This window comes from Schistocerca piceifrons, chromosome 1, assembly GCF_021461385.2.
Source record: "Schistocerca piceifrons isolate TAMUIC-IGC-003096 chromosome 1, iqSchPice1.1, whole genome shotgun sequence".
Classification (NCBI taxonomy): Eukaryota; Metazoa; Arthropoda; class Insecta; order Orthoptera; family Acrididae; genus Schistocerca; species Schistocerca piceifrons.
The window spans coordinates 527,953,406-527,973,009 of NC_060138.1; the positions used below are offsets into that span (position 1 = coordinate 527,953,406).

Genomic DNA, 19,604 nt, shown 5'->3' on the forward strand with positions numbered 1-19,604 from the left:
CTTTTAATATAACTTTAGTGAGCATTTTTTCCTGATTGTGTGTATTTGTCATGAGTGTTGTCTTAACATGAGATAAAACTTTTCAGAAGATCTTGGAGATTCTGGCTCTTTGGCAAAATGGAGTTCATTAGACTTACTTACAGAGGAAGATATAGAGGGTGTACCAGCATCTGATGCAGATAAACAAGGTAATTTCATCGTGTTACAATCTAACATTATGAAGCATATTTTAGAGTTGTTGCCTGAAGAAAGGGTTGAGTTAATAGTAGCAGTATACAGTTATTTGTTTTAGCTGATGGACCCCAGAGCTGAATTATCTGATGTTGTATGTTATTATATAGCGTAGTTCTTCAATAATTTTAATAAATATCTTTGCCAATGAAAATTTAACAAGTCCTGCCAAGGTAAAAAATATGGAAAGTTAAAAAATCTGCAACAAATATGTCTTGGTGTTACTCTATGTGATAGAATATGTGAACCATACCATTGTGGTCCGCATGAGCTAATCCTGCAGAAAGTATTGGTACTATTCTCTTTTAGTCTGCTAGTATTTGAGTGAAAATTCTCATATTTATATGGGGGACATGCTGTTTAGTGGTACATCATACACTCCAAGGTGCATATGCACTACTGCTTTCAGGAAAGGTATTGGTTGTATTTATCTTACAACATTAGTGTTACAAGCAGGTTCAATGTATGCTTAACATAGCTGTACTCTATGTCCATTAGTGATATGGCTTATGCAAACTTAATCTAGATGTATGTTAGTACTTATCTTAGTTTTAATTAATTTGAATTTCTTGTGTACACTGTAATGAACATGAGACATTAAATTCTCCCCCTCCCTCTTCCTCTCCCTTCCCCCTCCCCCCTGTGTGTGTGTGTGTGTGTGTGTGTGTGTGTGTGTGTGTGTGTGTGTGTGTGTGTGTGTTTTTTTTTTTTTTTTTTTTTTTTTTTTTTTTTTTTTTTTTTTTTTTTTTTTTTTTAGTCTCCACATAATGCAGAGTTTTGTGTGGTACTCCTTAATTGCTATGTACTGCAGTATTTGAGACTACGTATAGTATCAAATATTTCAGCAGTACTAGTCTCTTATAACTATACATTATGTGTCTTGGTATTTCAGCCAGTGCCAAAAGTGTTTTGAAGTGGGATGGTGTCTGATTTCCACTCCCCTATTTAAGCTTCTTTCCATTCAATCAATAAAACTACTAGAGCCACTGGTTAACCATAAAGATTTGTCAGATGCTTAATTCTACCTGTAGGCATGCATAAACATGGTCTTATTATGAGTTTCAAGAACTTTTTAAAACTATATTAAATGTATTCTCAATTGTGAATAATGACAACCATCAGTTGTAGAATTGAATGACGACAATGAAAATTTGTGCTGGACCGGGTGTTCGACAGCATATGGAAGTTTGGGTCGGACCATGAGTTGTGCACAGATAGTCAAATGGTAAGGCAATAAGTGGAAAATCCAGGTCCGTGTCCCAGTCTGGCACAAATTTCCATTGTCGTCATTCCATTCTACAGCTGTTGGTTGTCAGTCTAGGTCGTAGATACAGGGTTGATGACAAATGGAGTTTTGGGTTTGGCTGCGAGTCAGGCACAGATAGACAAAAGGTAAGGCAACTGCTTGTGATAAGTAGAAAATCTGGGTTCGTGTCCTGGTCTACCACAAATTTTTATTGTCGTCATTCCTTTCTACAACTGATGATTGTCATTATTCTCAGTTGTGAATACAGTAAAACTTGCTCAAATTGGCACGTGTATAATTCAGAAATCTGCCCAAACCATACACGTGTTTCAGTCCTGACGCATTCAGTGAATTTTTGTTTTGTAAAAAGCAGAACGTGCCTAACGCGGAAATGGAAAGCAAATCTTAGAACATACTTAATAATTCATTGTATAATGTGGCAAAAGAACCTGTATAGTACTACTGTATTACAGTTCATTAGTTATTTCCTGACTCTACAAGGATGTTAAACGGTGCAAAACCAAGAAAAGAGGTCAAGCTCAGAGCAGTGATACTGGTTTGGACCTAAAACAGCACCGCTCTGTGCGACAATGAATAAGCTATGCTCAGTGTCTGTACAGTATGTCAGAGGAAAAGGTTTGTTCATCAGTGCTCTGTTTGTCAGCTTTCTCGTTTTCCTCATTATTGACGCACTTCGGCACATACAGGAACATTGTTGCGCAACTATCAACACTCTGCTGCAATGTGTGCAGTGAAAGAGGTGCGTAATGTTCCATTAAACAATGGTTTTACCTGGCAAGGTCATGATTTTCTGCCAGTTTCAATTGCCTAGTAGACTTTAAGAGATACAGTGACATGATGTTGAACAAAGGGTGTGCGATGTTACCATGTAATGAAAAGATTAATGTAATCGAGGCAAGTGAGAAAGACAAACTCTCTGTGCGCAGAATTATGTTATGTTTCAAATGCGGTAAAACACAAATTTATCAGTCATTAAGAGACAAAGATAAGATTTGAGATGAATGGATGAAAGGGACTGGGCTGAAGAAAAGAAAGGTGAAGAAGACCGGAAATGAAGAAATTAATGAAATAGTGTGGGAATGTTTCATAAGTGTGTGGGCAAAAAACTTGCCTTTATCTGGACCCATTTTGCAGAGTGAGGCTCTAAAAGTCACTAAAGAGCTTGAAATTATGGAGTTTAAGGCATCCACAGGATGGCTGGACAGTTTAAAAGCTAGGCACAACATTGCGTAGAATAAAGTGTGTGGGGAAGCTAAGGATGTGCAGGAAAATGTAGCAACAGAATGGAAGACAATACTGTCCCACTTAATTTTGAAATGACCCAAAAGATGTGTTCAGTGCCGATGAAATGTTACTGTTTTATTGTGTGCTGCCTTCAAAATCTCTAACAATTTGAGGTGAGAAGTGCACCGATGGAAAAATGTCCAAAGAAAGACTCACTGTACTGCTGTGTGGAAACATGTTAAGTGAAATGGAGAAGCCACTGGTGATTGGAAAGGTGGCAAAACCACATTGTTTCAAAAACGTGGATGTCGGTAAGCTTCCAGTCACATAGTGATGCAATAAAACGGCATGGATGGTGAGTGGTCTTATGGAAGAATGGCTGGACTCTTTAAATGCCAAAATGAAAAAAGGAAATCACCAAGTTCTCCTTTTTTCCTTTATTTTTAAGGTTTGAAGACAGAAAGAAATCAAATGTTTCTTGTCAATAGTATTTGGGAGAATGAAACAAGGGGAAATGTCCACCAAAGTAGGTGTACTACGTGATGGAAATGGTTGAAGTAATTGTAACAGAATGAATGAAACAGATACCAGTTGATTATCATACAGAAATGAACCTCATGATATAAGTGTGCCTACAGTGGAGGGGAGTGTATTTTGTAGTGCTGAAAACATGTACACTAATAAACAGCAAAACCATTGTAACTGCTGCTTTTATGATATTGTGGAAATAACTATCTGGATCACTATAATAAATGAAAGTGTTCGTGATATTGGAACATCATCATGTAAAAGCTGTTTCCTTATTGAAGCATATAAATAAAATAGAAGGTGTGAACCTGAAGATACAATTTGAAATATACAGCTGCCTTTTGCCAGTTAAATACTGCAATTTTAAATGCAGATTTGATTTTATCTACAAGTTACTATTAAAATTTGCATTTTTTCTTGTTTCTGTTCACAGATAGTATATTTTCTCAATCCTACTTGCAACGTGTGGCCAGTGAACGGAGTCGTACACTGCAGGGTGCTGGTAGTATAGATGCATCTTGTCCGGGCTCGCCCATCACATCCCCTGCCCACCAGACATGCCGCACAAGTGTACTTATACTTGTGCTGCATGCAGGAAGCATACTGGGTAAAATGTCACTCAATTTTTTCTAACATACTAATAATGTAGTAGAGGTAAACAAAATAATGTGACATGATGCCAGTTGATACAGAGGTAAGAGTGTGCCCTGTAGCAGTTAAAGGATTTTTCATCATTTTCATGCAGCTCTGGTACACTGTTAGAGGACTGCAGTTTCCATGAATGTTTCTATTAATTTCATGTGCACTATTTTCGATGAACAGTTAGCACATTGAAATGCAAAATATCTATTCATCTTCATTAAACTGCTGTCTCTTGTGTAGTTTAAAGCAAAGCACTACATAACTAACAGCTAATGTAAGTGTGGAAGAGGAGAGTTTAAATGATAATCTTACGAGACTCTTTGATATTATTCCTCTTTGTCACTAGTTAGGTTATTTCTAATAATATACTTATCTTTATCAAAGTTAAAATTTTCACTGTGGACAGTGGCTATGCTCTTTTGGGTGTACAATTTCTTGTTATTGTTTCAGATGCAAATGTAGATTTAGCAGCTAAAAAGTCTGACATTACAACATTCCGTGGTGCATTTGAATCAGTAATGCGCCAGCACTACCCTTCTCTGATAGGGCGTGTTGCTATAAAACTGGTTTCTTGCCCTTCTGTATGTACTGAGGCCTTAGGAGTGCTATCCAGGTAATTAACACTTATTTCTAAAACTTCTTTGTGGAAGTTTTAATTTTATTTTTGAAAAATATCATTAATTATTCTGCTTGTGTTTTACATGTGCACAGGTGGTTTCTCTTCAACATCTTTCCTTGATGCTGAAAGAAACATTTTGTGACTAATTTCCACATAACATGTCTTTGTTGAAGGTGATTTTAGATCAGACGACAAAGTTAAATTTCAGATTTAGATTTAAGTTTCTTGTGAAATTTTGTATTGTATTTCTCAGCCTCATGTTATGCAAATAGTATTACAGTTGGTTTTGACTTCGTAGTAAGTTGTCATTGGATGTTCTGTTTGAAGAAAAAAGAAAAATTAGGGATAGTAAAATACTAGGGAACTAATGTAAAAGTATTGAGGGCACCTAGTAAGGTGGAGGATGTAGCCATCTGAAGGCTTCTGTAAAAATAGAAAAACTTGATGAAAATTACAGAAAAAGTGCATTCAGTGTATGGAATACAGATGTCCATGCCCAGGTCAGTATGTTATACCATTATCCAGTCTCAGTGGCCAAAAGATGAAGTTAACTTTGTCAGAATGAAGTAACAAAGAAAGGTGTAGGAAAAGAGACACATCATTACTAGCTGCCAGAGAGTGCATCCATCTTGAAATTGACACGCCAGGTGGCAACTGTCATTTACTTCCTATTGACTACCCACTATAGACATACAGTGGACACATTTGTCAGAGGATGATGATCTACAGAGGCAAACCAACCCCTGCTGAAGTGACAATCCTTCTTGACATGTAAGTCACAATGAATTATACTTGAACATTACAAGAAAATATTTAAAATAATGATCAGACTGGCTAGACGACCTGCCTGGTTCCTCCCCCTTTCGTAAGGCCCACATGTAGTGGCTAGGGGTTGGGTGGACCATAGAGACTTCAAGTTAGAGGTAACAAAGGTCTGACTGGCTGAGTTTGCCAGATGGGATTACATATCTGGGCTATCATTGTCTGCAGCAGTTGAGTAACACTAGCAACAACAGTTTGACATACATATCACTCATTTAAAAGGTTGTGAATGTGATGCCACGGGAAGACAAATACAATTGCTGTGGGAATAATTCCTGGAAATAATCTTCATTAAATAAAAATTCAGTTTTGAACAATAAATGTCAACTAAGCTAACAAGTTTCCCAAAGATAAAGAAGCTTAACATGAGTGACTAAATTTCACAGCAGTGATTTAATTTTTTTGTTAGAGTTAATGAAGGATGAACCACAAAAAAATAGCCAACTGAACCCATTAAATGCTAAGATCTGTGATAGGTAGCAGATACTTTAAGAACAGAAGTAAGTCCCCCTAGTAATCATAGTATGTGTGCATCAACAAAAAAATTAGAAAACAACATGGATAATCCATTACTAAAGTCATGGTGATATTACTAGGTTGGTTATGGATAAACATAGATATTAGGATTCACCTGGGGACAGGCAGTTATTCAAAGTCAGAATTAACCATTTCGTGAAGCTAAATTGAAGTACACTACCTAAATAAGTTGAACAAAATACAAAATTTGATGCATTAACATAGCATGATCAGTGTTTTCTAGTAAAATATGAAAATTACATGTATGGGTAGTATCAGGATGGACATGAAAGTGAAGCAGAACTTGATTTGTGAAGAACAATGGTTTGATCACAAGTCTGTAGTAAAAAGGTAAGCAGGTGTTTTTTGAATGTGTCAGAGAAAAGGGCACACTGTAAGAGGATACATTTTTATGAAAGGTTTTCAAAGATGTGACCACCTGTTCAGTCCATGGTGGGTTTTGGAGGACAAAAACATTGTGTATTATATTTGGCTTCCATCTCACTTTTAACATGAGGTCAGTAATTCACAGAAAATCAGATGAGTCTAAGAAATTTAGCCCAGAGATCACAGGTTAAGGTATTTGACAAAGTAACTTCTATGTTAGGAAGATAGTTATTTTGGAGTGTGCTTACAGGTACACTATAGACAGGACACCAATATTGGGTCATAGACTAACTTCATTTATGTGACTGTTAAGGCAATGAGACAGCAAGTCCTCTCTGGCACTGCATCTCATCATTCTTGCATTCCAATGTGAGATTGTGGCTTGGCCATGGCATTTTCTGTTAGTGTAGCAGAAAACAATGAATGCTTTGAGTATGCAAATCAAAAGTGGGATGATGACTCCATAAATTTAAAGGATACAGGCACAATATTCAGTGTCAATGAAATACAAGAGCATTAAATGAAAATACAGACATTTGCCCATACAGGTTCACCTCTAAGAGTAAGAAAAAATACTTATCCTTTTTAATGAATAGGAGGCACGTTACACCAACAAGTGGCACAGTGATCACAGCACATACAGTATTGTAATGGGTGCTACATTGTGACAGATAAATAGTGAATGAAACTGCAACACAGACAGTGACAACATGAGTATAGAAAAGGAGAAACAATGGAGGAATGTTCCCAACAACAGAGACCTGTGTGTAGGGAGAGGACACTGGTGTAAGATGCAGTACTAGAACTCATTGTATCTGAGTAGAATGAATTTGATAATGAACTATGTAGAAATGATGCATGAATGAGTTGCTCATTTCAAGCCAGATTTAATAAATGTGCTGTGACACCATCAGCTAGAAGTGTAAGTCGACAGAGATCAGAATGCTGACAACTTGAGATGTTGGGTGTTCTGCTGGATTCAGTGTCGTTCTTGCACAATATTTCGACACCGTGACTCTCTGTCTTCATCAGGTGCTACCTGAGGCTGTTTGGCATGCGGATGTTCCAGGTGTTCCGTATGCCACCCACGCCTAGCAGTGTCCTCAGGTGTTCGCTCTTCAGTGTGGTGCACGTATCTATGTGCTGTCCTTCCCTTTTCAGTCCAGTGCAATTCCTGGCATTTCCTCTGCAGTCCACTCCCACTAGAAACATTCTTAGGCATTTCCTCTTTGACCTGGTACATTTCTCTGTACACTAGCATTCTGTTTTTGGTCCAGTGCAGTTTTGGACTCAGATTCCACTAGAAGCATCCTGTGACATTCTTTTATGTGGAGTTCTGCTGCTGCCCCCATTGCATTTTCAGCAACTCTTGGTGCAGGATTCTAGGCTCTACTGAGTTGATATCCAGAGTCATGATTCGAGAGGCTTTCTGTTAGTTTTATCTCTATAGACTAAACACTGTCCCAGTATCTGGGGGTCTGTACAAGAACCCTCATGTCATCATAATTAATGGAATGATTGAGTTCTGGACAGTGCTCGACAAAGGCTGATTTAGTTGTCTATCTAGTCGGTGAGCCTTTGATGTTCTTTGCATCTGATGTCCACTGCCCTAGTTGTTTAGCCAATGTATGGCATGCCATATTGGCAAGATAAGATATATTATAAATCCATTGCTTTTGTAGTCTCAGGTCAGCTTCCATATTTCCCAGTAGTCCTCTTATTGTGGTATGTGGACAACACACACACTTGATGTTACACGTCCTGAAAATCCAGTTGATTTTGGCAGAAATAGATCCTGCATGGAGCAGGTACACCACAGTCCTTGCTTCATCTTATTCTGCTTCTAGATCACGTGGTGGAGTGGCTATTTGAAGGACCTTCTGAATCTGCTTGGCCATCTATCCTATCTTACAGACCACTGATCGTTATGCTCTATTTCTACTGCCAAACTATCTGGGTCTGACAAAATGGATGCCCTGTGGACCAGTGTCTTCAGAACACTATTCCTTTGTGCTGGGTGGTGGCAGCTGCTGGCTTGCAGATATAAATCGGTGTGTGTAGGTCTGCGATAGATGCTGTGGCCAAATAACCCACCTGTTCTCCCCTGCTTTCCTTTTGACAAGTAAATTCAGAAAGTGAAACTGGCCGCCCTTTTCCAGTTCCACAGTCAACTTAATATTTGGGTGGCATGAATTAAGAGGTTCCAGAATCTCATTGACCCTATCTCTTCCATGAGACCAGATCACAAAGTTATCATCCGCATACCTGAAGAAGCATATGGGCTTATATTTAACTGCCTCTAATACCACCTCCTCAGATCTTACCATGCCTGCATTGGCAACCATAGGAGACAGGGAGCTGCCCATGGCTACCCCTTCTGTCTGATCATAATATTGGCCCCCATACAGAAAATAAGTTGATGTCAGTACATGACTGAATAGGTACATCATCAAATTTCTCTGCATCAGCTACATTGAGTCTGTCAGTAACACTCTAGTGAATAGGGATACCACATGAAAATTAACCGTTATGTTAGGTTCTGTAATATGTAATTTCTTGTAACTTTTTGCAGGTCCTCAAAGTTGCAGATGTAGTGAATACAATTCCCCACATCTGAGAACAAATAATTCCTTCAAGCATAAGGCTGTTGATTACACTGATGTACCAATCCTGTTAACAATTGGGCACAGTGACACACCCTCTTTATGGACTGTCAGCAGCCCACATAATCTACATGGAACTAGTGCTCTCTATCATAGTTATTTAATGACCTTGCCAGGAATGCTGGTTTCCTTCAAGAGAGCCCTTGTCTTCTCCACTTTGTCCATAGTTCCATGTTTCAAAAGTCTGTAGGCAGAGTCCTCCAGAAGTTGACACACTTCCTCATTATAATCAGCCTACTGCAAAACAACTGTGGAGTTCCCTTCATCTTCTGGCAACATTATGATGATGCTGTATCCCAGGAGTCTCTTGCGAATGAGGTGTTAGCTTTTGGAGGCTTTGTCTTGGTTAGTGCCCTGCAGGTCTCGTGGCAGACACATTTGCTGAAAGTGTGTTGGCTGCTTGCTCAATTGCACTGATGAAACCTGAAATGGTCACATTTCTAGGAATAACTGTGATGTGGAGACGTTTGCAGAGTACTTTCAGAGTGATATCATCAAACTGCTAGCCACTCAGGTTAATCACTGTGCGAGTGTCGTCCTTCTTCTGTGCTTTCATATCCCTGCTATAGACCAAGGGGCAGTGCCTACCCTGTCCCAATCTTCAGCTGCTAAGGAAGGTGCCATTTACAGACGAAGGTGTAATAGCTCCCTGGCTACCACATCTAGCCTGTGGCACATATTTCAAATCCACTTTCTCACAAGTGCCTTGCTGGCCACTCTGCAGTTGGTGTGATTTTAAATCTTGGCAAAATCTGATATTATTTTTCCATCTCGATATCTCAGCTGGGAACAGACAGAATTTGGAATCTTCCCTTTCCTCTGTTGAAACTTGTCCAGATTTTTTATATTTTGGTGCATCTCCTCCCCATAGAATCTCTTGATGTGGTTCTTCAGGCTTTCCCAGCTATATGTTGACATCTTGAGATGTCCTGATATTCTGCCAGATATCAGCATCATTCGTGCACAATATTTCAACAATGTGACTTGTCATCTTCATCAAATATTTTCAAAATATCTTCGGATTCAGGTCACTTTCTTTGTCTTCTGACTCAGTAACAGACCCTTGAATTTTCCTGGGACATTTTTTTCTGTCCAAAACTGTTCAGCATCGATTGCTTCTGCTTCTTGTACACTGACCAGTGCTGTTCCATGTGGAATTATTACTTCTTGTGACCCAAAATTTTCTAAGCACACACAGGAGCACATATTTCTCCATTAACACTTTGACGTCTGCACATGTCGTACAAATTTATTTGCTTGGTGCTGGCAGTGATAATTTGGATTACTTGGCTTGTTGCTGGCCATTATTGACATTATTGGGAGATTATAAATCGTTATGTTTTACTAATCTCATCGTTAGTTCTCATAAGTTCTCAACCTTTTTCCCCTACTTTCATGAAATTTTGAAGATATACATACGTAAATAAACACAAATTTTGTTTATTTGCATTGTCTTTGGTACTCAATATTTCTCTTTCATATGATATGCAGCCAAACGTAACACCACAAGACTTGCATATTAAGTTTTGTGTTTTTTGTGTTTTGGAACATATGTGGCAGTTTCTTCGTTTTCATTTAATCGTTTTGGAAATACATAGGCCTGTTAGTTGGTGTTGCTTTATGTGACCAAGAAGTCTGTCAACTGGATCATGATGAGATGTATGCAATGTAGTGGCAACCTCCAAGTTTTGCTCCACACATTCTTCATAAATAATCATATCGTCTCTTTTGTCTGCTATGATTAAAGGGCACAAGTGCTTATAAAAACAAAAAAACTTGTTGAAATGTGTAACTTATTGTTACCTAAACAAAGCACCAACAGAATGCAAAAGATACTAAAGTGCTGTCGCCGGCCACTGCGCGATACTATGCTGATGATACTACTGTGGTGTCGCCAGCCATGAGCAATACTATGCACATGACACCACTGTGGTGTCACCAGCTGTTGACCGCTATTTTGCTCACGACACCACTGTGGTGTCGCTGAGTGGCAGAGTGTTAATACTTTCAGCTCAGCAAATTCCTCTTTTTGCATGCACTTGGTGGCTCTCTAGAACTCCATTACTGCTGAGGGACTCAACCAGAAAGATAATTCCTGTGAACTCTTGTGTTTGTCGCTCCAGTCTATCACGTATGATTTTTGGGGTGCACATCTTTGACTCTAAGATACAAATTTTAGTGTAAACGGAGGTATAAAATGCATATTGTAGCATAAACAAAGGGAATAGCCCCTTTGCTGTGGATTACTGGTAGCCTTTGTAGTTTCATTGCTGCCAAACCAGTGCATCACACCACCCATTTGGACAGTTTGCACCTGTAAGTCCACAGCTCCCAGAAAGTCGGAAGAAAATAATACCCAAGAACAACATTGAAATGCTGTCCACTCGTTTTGAGCATCTCCATGTCAAATTCATGTTTTTCCTTACCAGTCTCCATATGCACACAGAATATTCCCAGGGGAATAATATTTTCTGCACCTGATCCACTGTTGTGTCAGTACGGCAACTTTAAAACATATTTATCACCAGAGACCAAAAGTAATAGGCTCACCTGAGTGCTCAGGTCTCTCATGACTCTTGCTGGTTTTCCATTTCTATTGCCTTCTACAATCATGTTTGCCACCACTCCTAGTCCTGGACACTAACAGGATTAACTAATTTTAATGGGAGATGATAGTGACAGCTACACCAGTTCCTGTTCCACCATCTTATCCATACACAGTCACAGTTAGGACTTCAGTGACTGTATCTACAGTGAGAGCAGAAGGAGGTTTGACAACAGTTGCATGCTCTTGGCACTTGCAACATATAAAATTTGTCTTCATAGTGAATATATGACAAAAATCATTCACTTGAAAGGAGAACGAGACAAAATGTCTAGATGCGTCCCTCAGCAGTGCAAGGCACAAAGATTCGCATGGAGATGGGGGGCAAAGCTACCTTTGTTTCTTCACCTATTTGCAGATCTATCCCCTTGATAAACACATTCACAGTCCTCACCTTTGCCTCTTCAGGGAGCACACAATTTCTCCCTTTATCTGACTGCAGGACAGAAGTACAATACATATTACAAAAGTGCCTCAGAATCTTTCCCTGTCTACTGATGGAGAGTGGAAAGCTGAACACAGTGAAAACTTGCCCCTTTTTGTCAATGTATTGGTTAGATAATCCTTTTGGCACACAAATCAAAGCTGCTGACACTGCACAGTGGCTTAATTGAGTCTACATATGATTGTACAGTAGATCTCTAGTCAACTTTAGACTTATAATATTCAGTTGAAACACATCAAGTTAAGAACAGATTCAGTCAACATCAGTCATGTTTGATAAAATGTAATGACATTTTCTGACATCTTCCTTGAAAACAGAGATATGTAGTTAATAGCTGGGGAAACAGTTAATCACACTGGAATGCAATATGAGAGAAGTAGTTTAAGCATACATAATGGAATTGTCAAACGTTGCTGGAATACATAAAGTGATCAAATGGCAGGTCTTGTTTTGCTTGTTTGCTTGCTTACTTTTTAAGGGCAAGGGCCACTGAGGTGGCAAAGCTTTAAGGGGATCTGCACTAACCGATACTGCGGCTCCCTCCATTTGAGAGCATGTAGTAGGCATCTTAAAAAAAGTAAACACTAACGTGAAAATACATAGACACAAAAATACTACTCCCTTCTCAGACAGTTTTGCATTCTCAGCAGTGCAGGTCAACAGCTGTAAAGCTGTGCTCTAGTGAAGCTTACTGTTGTTGACTTGATGTCAGTGTGGCAGTGACATGGTGATGTGTTAACAGCTTGTGGTCTTGTGGCTGTGACCACATGCTGGCAGTAAATTTGTGACTACATCTCATAACAAATAGTAGCTGATTGTGATGTGTGGAGGCTCAGAATGTGCTGATTGTAGGTTGCCCGCAGTCACACGAAGAGTTGCCGACAGTTGCATAGTGAGTGGCACAGAGACCTCAAGCAGTGGTGCCATGTGCAAATAGCACAGTCACCCTATCTGTTCTCTTGTCAGCCAGTTAGCATCAAATGTGGCTACTGTAGAAAATGTGTGCCACAAAATTATGATCTGTCTTTGGACCAAATGGTGATGGTGCAGGGATCCCATTTGTGACACCAGTTTCTGCAGGTGTTGGGGGGGCCTGGTCATGTTGATCATGATGTGGCATCTGAAGACATTCTTATAAATGAAAAAAGTTGGTTAGAAATTACAGACAGTATGCATTCAAAGAGATAGAGGGGCTGGCCAGTACTTACCTCAGCTCAGTACAGCCGATAGATACACAAAAAACAGAACCAAAAATTTACGTTCCTAGCTTTCGGAACAAATGTTCCTTCATCAGGGAGGAGAGAGGGGAAAGAAAGGGAAGAAGGGAAAGTGGATTCAGTTACTCACAACCCAGGTTATGAAGCAACAGGGAAGGAAAACAGGGAGGGTAGCAAGGATGGAGGCATGGTTGTCAGAGGGAAGCCAAAGATATTCTACTGTAAGTACTGTGCCAGCTTCAAACCAAAGAGGATGCAACAGAAGTAAAGAGGTATACAGTATAAAGATAAACACAACTATGTAGGATGAATAGATGCATGAATGGCTAAAGAGGAAAGGGAAACAGGAGAAGACTGAAGAGTAAATGGGAGTGAGGTTGTTTAACGTAGGTTCAGTCCTGGGGGATGGCGGGATGAAAGGATGTGTTGGAGTGCAAGTTCCCATCTCCGCAGTTCAGAGGGACTGGTGTTGGGTGGGAGAAGCCAAATGGCACATACGGTGTAGCAGGTTCCTAGGTCCCTAGAATTATGCTGGAGGGCATGATCCACTACTGGGTATTGGACATTTCCTAGGCGGACAGTTTGTCTGTGTCCGTTCATGCGCTCAGCCGGTTTAGTTGTTGTCATACCGATGTAAAAGGCTGTGCAGTGCAGGCATGTCAGCTGATAAATGACATGTGTAGTTTCACACGTGGCCCTGCCTTGAATTGTGTATGTTTTACCAGTAGTGGGGCTGGAGTAGGTGGTTGTCGGGGGATGCATGGGGCAGGTTTTGCAGCGGGGTCGGTTACAGGGGTAGGAACCGCTGGGTAGAGAAGGTAGTCTGGGAATATTGTAGGGTTTAACAAGGATCTTACGGAGGTTAGGGGGGCGGCGACGAAAGGCAACTCTGGGTGGTGTGGGGAGAATTTTGTCAAGGGATGATCCCATTTCAGGGGTTGACTTGAGAAAGTCATATCCCTGGCAGAGTAATTTGTTGATGTATTCGAGGCCAGGATAATATTGGGTGACAAGGGGGATGCTTCTGTGTGGTCTGGGGGTAGGAACATTGTTGTTGGACGGGGAGGAATGTATTGCTCGGGAGATCTGTTTGTGGACAAGGTCTGCAGGATAGTTGCAGGAGAGGAAAGCACTGGTCAGGTTATTGGTGTAATTGTTGAGGGATTCATCACTGGAGCAGATACATTTGCCACAAATACCTAGGCTGTAGGGAAGGGAACGTTTGATGTGGAATGGATGGCAGCTATCAAAGTGAAGGTACTGTTGTTTGTTTGTGAGTTTGATATGGACAGAGTTGTGGATGTGAGCTTCAACAAGATGAAGGTCAACATCCAGGAAGGTTGCTTGGATTTTGGAGAAGGACCAGGTGAAATTCAGATTCGAAAAGGAGTTGAGGTTATGGAGGAAATTAAGGAGTGTTTCTTCACCATGAGTCCAGACCACAAAGATGTCATCTATAAACCTATACCAGGCCAGGGGAAGCAGTTGTTGGGTCTTCAGGAAAGCCTCCTCCATGCGGCCCATGAAGAGGTTAGCATAGGATGGAGCCATCCTGGTTCCCATGGCCGTTCCCCTGATTTGTTTGTAGGTCTGGCCTTCAAAGGTGAAGTAATTATGGGTTAGGATGAAGTTGGTAAGTTTGATAAGGAACGAGGTTTTTGGAAGATCTTCAGGTGGGCGTTGGGAGAGATAGTGCTCAAGGGCAGAGAGACCATGGGTATGTGGGATGTTTGTGTAAAGGGATGTAGCACCTATGGTGACAAGAAAGGTTTCAGGTGGGAGAGGAGTGGGAATGGATTTGAGGCGTTCTAGGAAGTGGTTTGTGTCTTTGATGTAGGATGGGAGTGTGCGGGTGATAGGTTGGAGGTGTTGGTCTACCAGAGCTGAGATATGTTCTGTTGGGGCTTTGAAGCCTGCTACAATGGGACGGCCAGGATGGTTCTCTTTGTGGATTTTGGGTAATAGGTAGAAGGTAGGAGTACGGGGCTCAGGTGGAGTGAGTAAGTCTATGGAAGCCGTTGTGAGGCCTTGTGAGGGACCTTGGATTTTTAGGATTTTCTGCAGCTCAGTCTGGATGGAGGGAATGGGATCCTGGGTAACAGCTTTGTAGGTTGAGGTGTCGGAGAGTTGACGCAGTCCTTCTGCCACATACTCCACACGGTCAAGTACCACAGTTGTGGAGCCTTTATCCGCCGGGAGGATGACAATAGAGCGGTCTGTTTTCAGCTCCTTAATGGCATGGGATTCAGCTGGGGTGATGTTGGGGGTTGTCGGGGTGTTCTTCAAGAAGGACTGGGAGACAACACTGGATGTGAGGAATTCCTGAAATGTCTGCAAGGGATGGTTTTGGGGGAGGGGAGGAGGATCCCTTTGAGAAGGCGGTTGGAACTGTTCCAGACAGGGTTCAACACTGGGTCTAGTATTTGAGCACATGAACGGACACAGACGAACTGTCTGCCTAGGAGATGTCCAATACCCAGTAGCGGATCATGCCCTCCAGCATAATTCTAGGGACCTAGGAACCTGCTACACTGTATGTGCCATTTGGCTTCTCCCACCCAACACCAGTCCCTCTGAACTGCGGAGATGGGAACTTGCACTCCAACACATCCTTTCATCCTGCCATCCCCCAGGACCGAACCTACGTTAAACAACCTCACTCCCATTTACTCTTCAGTCTTCTCCTGTTTCCCTTTCCTCTTTAGCCATTCACGCATCTATTCATCCTACATAGTTGTGTTTATCTTTATACTGTATACCTCTTTACTTCTGTTGCATCCTCTTTGGTTTGAAGCTGGCACAGTACTTACAGTAGAATATCTTTGGCTTCCCTCTGACAACCATGCCTCCATCCTTGCTACCCTCCCTGTTTTCCTTCCCTGTTGCTTCATAACCTGGGTTGTGAGTAACTGAATCCACTTTCCCTTCTTCCCTTTCTTTCCCCTCTCTCCTCCCTGATGAAGGAACATTTGTTCCGAAAGCTAGGAACGTAAATTTTTGGTTCTGTTTTTTGTGTATCTCTCGGCTGTACTGAGCTGAGGTAAGTACTGGCCAGCCCCTCTATCTCTTTGTTAGTATTTGTTTCACATCTTTATATGATATTTTCCATTAATCATTTAGACAGTATGCATTCTATGTACAGAATACTGATGGGCAATATGCCCATGGAAATAAAATGTTGGAGAATAGTAATGTTTCAAAATTTAGATTTAAGTTGTATTTAAATGAAAACATCTTTTGTTCCATTTTCAAATTTAGATTACTACTCTCATGTAAAATCATTTGATAATATAATGTAATTGGATGGATTAAAAAAACTACAATCGGAGGAGGGTGAAGGAAAATGAATAGTGAGGTTTGGGAAATGGGGAGAATTCATAAAAATCATCCAGAACCCCGGGTCAAGGGAGACTTGGCAGAAGGAATGAGAAGGAAGAATGATCGTTGGGAATGCACTGGATGAGATTTGAAAACCTGATATCTTCGAGGTGAAAGATAGATTAATATGCAAGGCAGAAATTACTGACAAAACATTGTGCATAAGTAAATAAGAGCAGATAGCTAAGTGTATTGTGTGTGGTACCAAAGGGAGCCAGGGAAAAACAGACAGGTCCGATAATAAAAGATGTAAAAAACTAAAAGGAAGTGAAGCAAAGAATAATTATTGAAAAGGAATGCTGAGAACAAAGAAATTAAGGTAAATTAAGGCTAGGTGGGTGGTGAGAACCAGAGACACGTAATACCAGTTCCCACCTGCCGAGGTTTGAGAAACGTGTCAGGGAGAAGAATCCAGATTGAATGTGTGGTGAGACAGGCAACAAGGTCATGACTGTCATCCTGTAGAGCATACTCTACAACAAGATATTCTATGTTGAAACCATATACCCGTAGTGGTAGTCCAGTGTGTATACGTGCACAAGAAAAAGAAATTCCCGGATTTTTCCCGGATTTGCTGATTAAAAATAAATTTTCTCCCGGGTCAAAATACACTTTTTCCATGTTAAGTGACAGTATACTTTTCCTTGGAATAGTAAAACTTATCAATCTTTTAAACGGTTATGGTATTCTACACCGGCATAGAATTTCCCGGCTCTTTAGAAAACCAAACTCAGCAAAAAAAAAAAAAAAGTTTTGGTAAGTTCTTTGATGTGCAGCAACATGAACACTGCATATTTTTGTTTCACATAGTGTAAATTGGACTTCCACCAAATACCACATGTGACTTTCCAAAGCTTTGAAATTGTGATTGCAAAGCGCTTTTGTAAGCCAGTCATAGGTCATGTCACATTATTTTGCCAGATGATGACAGCGGATATTCAGAGCCTGGGAAGCATGATGCAGTTAGCCAGTAACAATATCACTGTTAAGTAGCGCATATACACAAATTGGAAAAGTTAATATACATATACATAGTGTTGCTAAAAGAAAATCAAAGCTTTCACATATAATATTGGTTTCAAAAATTAATAAGCTGCAAGAGAAGATAAACTTTCACATATAACATTGATTTTTTTAGTAAAACTTATAATAATGACATAAATGTTTGATCTGGGCTCAAAAATTTTCTAAATGGTCATCCTCAAAGAGAGTCAAACACTCTGTGATTTAAGAAATTCATCGTACATTCTCGCACACAGTTCAGCTTGCATAAAAGGAAATTTACTTGGAAAGTAACGCTTTTCAAACATACATTTGCAATATTTTCCTGTGACCTGTTAATAGGTTTGTTTCAGCAACTGTCAGAGAGCGCAGCAATGATGGCACAGGAAGCCCGTATGTTCGTACATGTAAAACATTAAAAGATCTTACATTGCGGCATTAAAGAAACAAGACATCAGAGGATACTCCAAGAGTATCGGAATTTCATGAACCACACTAAAAAACATAATTCGTCTTACAGTGCACATTCGTATGTCCAGATTCGGATGTAAATTTTCTTGGAGTACCAGTACTACATTATCTCATGTTTGGTTCTTCACTATGGCATAATGCCATACGTGCTAGAAGATGAAAAGATGCACTTTTTTAATGCAATGAACAGTTGAATAGAATTAAACACTTTGTTTCAAAAAAATTGAGTGCCTCAGCAGAAAAGATTGATAAAAGCCAAATTTCTTTAGCAGACCAACAAAAATAACTTCATTGTTCTGCAAGGCGATTAGTGCTTGACTGTACAAAAGGTGGAAATAAAACAAAATCTGAAACTAATAACGTATTTTAGCCTTCCGTAATTATGAGAATGTATTTTAATCCACTCGATAACTCCCGGCCACACAAATCCATTTTGTTTTCATTTGACATAGAGCAATAACGAAGAGGAAACACAAAATGACTAAATGTAAACATGGGTCATGAGGAAACTATCCACCTTCCGACTACAACTCTGACTGCTCTGTGCATCAGCACTGGCTCAACGATTTTTGCGAATCGCGGCAATACTAAATAGTGGTGCCCTCTTCCCCCCACCCCCTCCCCCCTACCCTCGAGTGTTTGAGGTAGGACAAAAAAAAGCTTTTCAAAAATATGTTCATTTTGTAGCACACATCTTTCAGAGAGTCTGATATAAAACATGTGTTCGAGGAAATGTAAGACATGTTATTTGGTCTTATGTGTGCCAAAGTGCAGTGCCACACCTCTTACACAGCATTCTTTCATTGCGCGTCACTGTATTTTGCTCTGTGGAATTCAAATCCATAATAATAAAACTATATTCGGAACAGTGGAAATTAAAATGTCCTTGGTGCCTCTCCTGTTCCCAGTTGGCCGGTTTGACATCCAGCCCCTCTTTTTTTTTAAAAAAAGTAAAGAAACCTTGCTATTAGTATTGGATGGGATTATTTGTAACCTGGAGAACAAGAACTCTTCAGAAAATTTGCACTCTTTATTGCCTATTAGCTAATAACTTGCTTTTTTTGTTTAACAAAAATTAAATATAGGATATGTGAAACCAATGAAGACAAGTGACGGGCAAGACAGTACACATTTCTTCAATCCTCAAGTCCTAGCATTTTTTTCTCTCTCTAACCTTGCTACAGCTTTACATAGCATGCTTTCCTTTCTGTGAGAGAATCTATTACCTCATCAAACTTTATCAAATGTTTTGCATGAAAAAACGATATGTCGTTGTCTAATACTGAAAAAGCTGTTAATACAAACAGTACCCAAGACTGGTGTGGTTTCTCAATCTCACTATGTGTATTTTGTCACTGTCTGCTAGATAAAATGAAATAGGCCTGTCCAATACTGCAACAATTGTGAATGATTCACAAAGTACCAATATCAAATCCCTATTAGGCCTACTACAAGCAAAAAGCTTTATGTTCGGAAATAGTTTCGCATTTCATTCTTACGCTCCAGCTTCTCAAGCGTGAGATCAAAAAGTAGTAGTACGAAATTTTTATATAAATTATGAATCATCATATTCTTCCATAATTTGTC

General features: G+C 40.0%; 1 protein-coding gene across 1 annotated transcript in view; it reads left to right on the top strand.

Moving 5' to 3' along the window:
• LOC124798491 (protein retinal degeneration B) overlaps window positions 1–19,604 on the top strand; it is a 565,476-nt gene that overhangs the window by 377,822 nt on the left and 168,050 nt on the right. The window contains 3 exon segments of the mRNA XM_047261931.1: window positions 87–188; window positions 3,684–3,857; window positions 4,343–4,505. Of these exon segments, the coding sequence (XP_047117887.1) occupies window positions 87–188; window positions 3,684–3,857; window positions 4,343–4,505 (439 nt within the window).